Raw genomic sequence first — 7,500 nt, forward strand, 5'->3', positions numbered from 1 at the left:
ATTCCGCCGCTTTGTCTCTGCGCTGGTCTTTCGACCATAATTTAGTTTTGTAGAGCGACTCTTGTGGCCTGGACTATGAATTGGCCTTAACACACTGTGTCCATATCTGACCTGTCCGAGAGTAATGCTGTGCTGAACACCCCTGTGTGAAATCCTGGGGCGTGAGGATCACAAAGCTGGAGGAAACGCTCTATACTGGGATTCTCATGCCACAGCCAAGAATGTGTTATTGTACACCTCTCTCATGTGACTCTTAAACGTGTGTGTGTGTGTGTGTGTGTGTGTGTGTGTGTGTGTGTGTGATTGACTGGCACACTCAGAGGTCAATGATTACTGCAAAAATAAACCGCTGAGTTTAGATAAAAGGCTGACACCCCAGAGGTGTTACTCTGACAAAGACACACACACACACACACACACACACACACACACACACACACACACACACACACACACGTACACATGTACGTGCACAAACAACAAACTACACATGTGTGCAAGCAGACCCATACATGTGTATACCCAGACCACACACACACACACACACACACACACACACACACACACACACACACACACACACACGCAGAAAGTCTCTATGGTTCGACTGGAGCCAGGAGTGTGATTTTCAAAGCGCAGGCCTTTTAACTGGCGCCCAGTGAGGGGAGCTGGGCATTGGGCCGATTTGGGTCGACTCTCAGTAAGGGATGGGACAGCGAGCAGAACAGCCAACACTGGGCCACACACACACAGGTCCATACACACACACAGACACACAAGCACACACAGATGCACCCATACAGATTTACCAAGCACACACACACACACACACACACACACACACACACACACACAAATAAACATTGAGGGAGTCCAGAGACAATCTGTACCCATAGCTGAGTAGAACTAAGATCAGACTCCTTAGGGACAAACAATTGTGTGTGTATGTGTGTGTGTGTGTGTGTGTGTGTGTGTGTGTGTTTCAAATTGTGAGTCTACTCTGCGTACTGTTTTGGTTTTGTGTGTTTTTTTCTCATATTTTTTCCCATTCCTGTTTTCATAGTTTTAATGACTAATTGATTTCATCTTAGAGAGTCTGATTGCAGACTAGCCATGCATTCAGCTGTATTACAACACCTTGAAGCAGAGCGGATCAATGTACATTCCCCCGATTTGTAAATGATTTCCCCCCAACATATGCACATTGTTTATTGATTGACAAATCATAAATACAGTCCAGTAATATCTCTGTGCGGTAATAAAGAATCATGCTGTTTCACATCCATGCTGTTGTCGCCCACACACACACACTCACACACACACACACACACACCAGATGTAATGCCTATCATTTAGACTTTGTTTGCCAGCTCCTGTCATTTCCCTTGCAAGGCGAGCAGCTGGAGATGATTGGCTCGTTATGAAAGCACACACCTAGCTGTGGTAATGGAATTTTAAATGGCCTTCGCTTTATTAGTTAAAAAAAAAAACAGAAAGTAAAAGTTTTCCTAGCCAGGCGGCCGAAGCCAGTGGTCCATGTCCCTGTTGTCGATTAATTACATTTGAATGCTGTGGGGAGGAGAGACGGAGCGAGGGGAGGAATAATAAAAAAAAAGAAAAAGAGTAAATCCGTTGTGGTATGAAAGGCAGAAAAGTTTCCGCAGCTAATGCTGCCCTGGTCCTTATCAGCCGTGTGTGTGTGTGTGTGTGTGTGTGTGTGTGTGTGTGTGTGTGTGGCGGTGGGCTATCGGACCACATGAATATTGATGACGACTCCAGGTGACCCGGGGAGAATATGCAATCCACCAAGCTCCCCGCACAGGAAGGCAGCCTCTGTCCGATAGCCTCCACGCCCTCAGCACAGAGGGCTGAAAAATCATCACACACACAAAACCCTCCCTCTCTCCTCTAGTCCAGTTTACCTCCGACAAAAGCTGAAGTGAAGTCCAGGCATGGAAACTCCAATGAGGAGTTGAATGAGGTGCCTGCAGTGGACTTTACAGTAAATAATTGTCAAGGATGGATGGATGGATACGCCCAGGGAGGGCCTGGTGCTCAGACCCTAAGCCTAAAGCATAAATCATGCCATTCTACATGGAGGCTAGAACTCACTCCAATATAAATTCATATTTTGTACTTTGTACTTTTTGAGATCCTCAACAGCAACAAAGTTTTATTTGATGTGAAAGCATAAAAAAGCATAAAAAAGACTAACACACTACAAACATCTCAACCTGGTAGGCCTTCGTCAGGGTGGTAGGTGCACCTCTCCTCTCCCCTCCTTTCCTCCCCTCTCTTCTCTTCTCCGATTTTTCTCTCTTCTCCCCTCCGTTCCTGCAGCTCTTAGTTTATTTGAAGTTGATTCTTCTCCTCCCTTCATCAGGCCTGCTCGGATCAGCCCTAACATTTGCTCACGAGGCTGAAAATGAAGCGTTCATTAGCGAGAGATCCGGGGCTTAGGCCGACTGGCAGCAGAGGAAGAGAGGGATGGAGGGAACACCTCGTTGTCTTTGTGGCACTTCTGGACGGATGTTTATGTCTGCAGTTTAACAAATACAATTGCAAAAAAAAATCGGTAAAATGTCAGGCCTCGCTCGTGACATTTGGAACGGGCAAAAATCCAACGCGCTTCCCTCTCGCTGTCAGAGGCGAATGGGTAATGCAGATGAATAAATAATCGGTGCCTTCCCAAGTGGTTCTGACGCAAATACACCCCCTGCGAAACGCCCCCCCCCAATTGCCCCCCATCCCCAGCGCTGAGGAGAGGCTTCTCTTTGGGGGGGGGGGGTGATCGGGGGGGGGGGGGGGGGGGGGTTCCTCCTGCATGCCAGCGGGGAGCGATGAATAATTTAATGCTCTCCCGCTGCCCCAAATGTCACACCTCGGAAAATTGTTTGCCGTTAGCGCTAATTAGAATTTCATTGTTTGTGATGTATGTTTAAGCGCTTGCACCTGTCGCCAGGCAGGCGCGTCAGTGTGGTGTCCCCTCTGGGGACCGGGTGCTGTTTGAAGGGTCCACCGCTGTGTGTGTATGTGTGTGTGTGTGTATGAGTGTGTCCAGTGAGTGAGTGTGGATGACTGTGTGTAACATGTGGTGAACTAGATATGGACAGAGAGTTAACCAAAATAGAATTTGTTGAGCACTTTGAGAGCACTGTCACCCCACATCTCACAGCCAGTGTGTGTGTCTGTGTGTGTGTATTTGTGTGTGTGTGTGTGGGGGATATTGTTTGTGTGTCTGTTTGTGTGTCTGTGTATCCCCATGGGTGTCCCCATTTGTATTGAATGTAAGGTGATGTGAGGTGGAGGGCCTCAGGTGATGAGTCTGGCACACCTGAATGGTGATTGTAAGTGCAAGACTGTAACATCAACCCTGTCTGGCAGGTTTAGTGATTCATCCAAGATCCAAGATACTGTATCTGAACATTTCAAAAAGCCCGTAGAGATGAGTGCATGAAAGTTGATTTCAGTAACCAATAACACGCTAAGTAGGTCTAATGTCCAACAAGGGAACTCCAAGGAAACACCTAGATTTCCTTGAGCAATAAGTTGCAAATAATAACCTCAAACAATATTAAGTAGCCAGTTTACTATATTCAAAGGCAATTCAATCTTAACAACATTAACTACATAACGTTTGCTTGCGGTAGCTAACGACTGGGAAAAACCTATTCTCTTACCTTGCTAGCCTAGCTAGCCTAGCTAGCTCGTTCACATGCAAGTGCCTTAGCAGGTGTTGCTGCTGATGTCCTGTGCTTTCTAGTTTCCCACAGGGTCAAAACAAATCCAGGAGACTAACTACTGTAATCAAACTATAGCTAAAAAAACAGTTTATGGTAATCAGTACAACAGCAGTTTTGCGAGAAGACACCAATCCAGATTTATTTTAAACGTCAGAGAGCTTGAATATTAGGGAATCACAACACCAGCTTTTATTTGGTAAACAGAAGTGTAGATAGCCTATATAAAGATCAGTACTGTACAAAGATTGATTTTTAACTTGGAGATATTAATGTTTAGTCTAAATGGTTCTCATATCATCTGACTACATTGGGCCCAGGCTAATAGGCTTATTAGGCTAACCTTAATATGCCATCTTCAGGTTTCATTGTTATGTTAATATGCATGGCAGAGTACTAGAAATATTTTTCCATATAATTATGACATTTATTTGAGTTTTAAAAAGTTAGGGGGGACTGGCCTCTCATGTATGGCAAAGATATATGTGTTTATTTCCATATAGAGTGGAGAAGTGAGGTAATTCACAAGTGGTCTCTGGAGACGCATGTGGAGACGCATTCTAATGACAGTCTCTAAAACTCTGTCAGACCTGCTCAAGTGACTCAACTTCCCCTCTACTCCACTCCACACACATACACACACACACACACACACACACACACACACACACACACACACACACACACACACACACACACACACACACATTGTCATGCACATGTAATGCCTCCTGATGTGTTGCCTCACTGAGTACTGGCTCCCTGAGTACAATAGCACATGTCTGCATGAGTACAGCTTGTAATGTGCTGTCAGAGACCCCTTTCATGTTCCCACGTCACAAAACCTTTTAACACCCCCCTGTGCACACACACTCACACACACACACATTCAGGGCCCCTCCACACGGAACCTGGATTGCCTGAATCAGGAAAGAAATGTTGTCGGATCGGCCTCTCGTCCACACGAACCCGGCGGATTGGGTCACTGAATCGGCAACCTTTTGAATTCGGTCTCCAGAGTGGGTAGATTCGAACACGCCAGCGGATCCGTGTTCGTGTGGACGCCCTATCCGCACACTTTCTAACCCGATGACGTAATTGCCCCACGTGAACGCCCCACGCCCCGCCTCGCAACCTCAGCCTGAACCCTTATTAACACTGCTGCGTCACTTCATAACAGCAACAACATAAACTAAATCGATGTTGTTAAGAAGCTGGTTAGGAAAGGGATGACATTAACAAGCAACAGCAAACTGGTTCCATTGTACTGACACTATTTTGGTGTCGTCCGTGTGAGGATGGTTCCATTGTACTGACACTATTTTGGTGTCGTCCGTGTGAGGATGGTTCCATTGTACTGACACTATTTTGGTGTCGTCCGTGTGAGGATGGTTCCATTGTACTGACACTATTTTGGTGTCGTCCGTGTGAGGATGGTTCCATTGTACTGACACTATTTTGGTGTCGTCCGTGTGAGGATGGTTCCATTGTACTGACACTATTTTGCTACCCCTGTGCTACAGAGCCACTGTACAGGGCATTTTCATGGAGCTGAAGTTACCGGAACTATGTAAGCTCTCAGATCTGCCCCAGACACACACACACACACACACACACACACACACACACACACACACACACACACACACACACACACACACACACACACTGTCTTCCTTCCTCTATGTCCCCTTCGTCTCACTCTCTTTCTGTCTCTCCTCCCAGACATTTGTATTTCCTTTCTATGCTTTCAGAGCCTATATTTCTCTTCCTCTCTCTCTCTGTCTCTCTCGCTTTCTGTATCATGTCTCTCCTCCCAGCTCTTTGTGTTTCCCTCTTATGCTTTCAAATCCGACATTTCTCTTCCTGTGTGCGTCTCTCTCTCTCTTCCTCCGTCTGTGCGCGTCTCTCTGCCCTCCCCTTCCCTTTCTTCCTCGATCAGCGGGAGATGGAGTAAAGTGCAGCTGTCGGCCAAATTGCCCTCTGATTGGCTCTTACTTAGTCCCTTCTCCCTCGCCGCGTCTCAACTCTCTGATTGCAGCCGACCATTTAGAGTCAGAGCTCGGCTCCACCATTGATTCAAGGTGGAAGGCGAGGGGAGACGTGGACGTGAGTGTGGTGTGTGTGTGTGTGTGTGTGTGTGAGTGTGTGTGTGTGTGTGTGTGATTGTGTTTGTGTGTGCGATGTGTGTGCCTGTGTGTGTGTGGGATGCGTATGTGTCTGTCTGTGTGTGAGTGTGTGCGGCGTGTATGTGGGTGGGTGGGTGGCTGATTTGGGGGTTGGGGGGGTGGATGTCTTAGAGGCTGGGTGATGGTGAGTGCTTGTGCATACCTGAGCCTTGATTTGCTTTAATATATAGGGGATTATTCTTATCACTTAGGCGTAAGTGCTGCAGGATGGAGGGACTGAGAATTGCTTATTCCCAATCAGGCGTCTTGTCTGGGGGGGGTGGGGGTGGGGGGGGATGAAGAGCAGCTCACTGAGGAAGAGCAGCCATTTTGCTATAGGAAGCAGTCAACTCTGGACAAGATAGGTGGATCTGCTGGAACCACGCCAGAGCAGGGCCGGGTCCACGCCAGAGCAGCCGCATCAGTCTGGACGACCGGTTGTTTGCCCTCTGACCTCTCACCCCTGCCCTCTGTGTGTTCTCCTCTTTGCCCTCTCAGATGCGCTGAACACGAGGAACCGCCAGGTGATCTGCACCACGCTGAAGGTCCTGCAGCACCTGGTGGTGTCAGGGGACATGGTGGGCGAGGCGCTGGTGCCCTACTACAGGCAGATCCTCCCCATCCTCAACATCTTCAAGAACATGAACAGTGAGTACTGAACCAACACACGTGGAGAAACATGTGCATCCTTTAAACCATCAACCAAAGACATGCATCACGCATAAAGTGCAGTCAATCGGTAAAAGAGAAAAAATATATATATTCAATTAATTCACATTACACATGAAAATACATGAAATATTATTAAACATGAAATAATTATGCTCTAACAGAAATAATAACAAAACCCAGGCCGCTGTTAATTGCGTCAAATGTTTTTTTACACATTAGATGCGTCAAATTAAAAACATGTTCTTCTTCAAGAACATGGACTGCAAGTATGAATCAAAGAATGTCTTCAAAAACACGTGCAATGAGTTGTGCTCGTGTACCAACACACACATAAACATTTACATCTGTGAAACATAACCCACAAATATGCATCACGCAACACCGCAAGAAGTATGAATCAATGAACATCTTCAAGAACATGAACTGTGAATAAAGCCACATCACACCACACATGCTGCTAACATCCATAAAACATGAACCTCAGGCACGCATCACACAGCATCTTCAATGACATGAGCAGATAGTCACACCAAACATGCAGAAACATCTGTGTGAACTTGTACAGCAAGTATGCATTACACAACATCTCCAGTCATCCCCACTAAGTCACAACAAGCTAAGATCTCTCTGCACATTCCCCCGCACCCTCACCGCTGTGTTTAGGGGGAGGTCCCGTGGTGCAGTAAAGCATCCACATTCACAGGACCCTGCCAGTAATATCTTTAAAGAGTGTGATCAGCAGTAAGCCTATTTCATGCTAATTCTCCCCTAAACATATTCAGATTCATAAACATTATGTGTTTCGCTACATGAACTAGTGCTGTGTACACCAACACCATCTTGAGTTGCATGAGACGTAGGTGGGCATCACATTACACCTGCTTGAACACCTTTCAAAGCAGGAACATTAAGTTTGTATC

The 7,500-nt window shown here is 46.5% G+C and overlaps 1 protein-coding gene across 1 annotated transcript in view; it reads left to right on the top strand.

The window, feature by feature from the left end:
* The window catches only part of pacrg (PARK2 co-regulated), a 135,670-nt gene that overhangs the window by 66,661 nt on the left and 61,509 nt on the right, over window positions 1–7,500 (top strand). The window contains exon 4 of the mRNA XM_031580812.2: window positions 6,407–6,556. Coding sequence (XP_031436672.1) covers window positions 6,407–6,556 — 150 coding nt within the window. The remainder of the gene's footprint in view (window positions 1–6,406; window positions 6,557–7,500) is intronic.

This window comes from Clupea harengus, chromosome 14, assembly GCF_900700415.2.
Source record: "Clupea harengus chromosome 14, Ch_v2.0.2, whole genome shotgun sequence".
Taxonomy (NCBI): Eukaryota; Metazoa; Chordata; class Actinopteri; order Clupeiformes; family Clupeidae; genus Clupea; species Clupea harengus.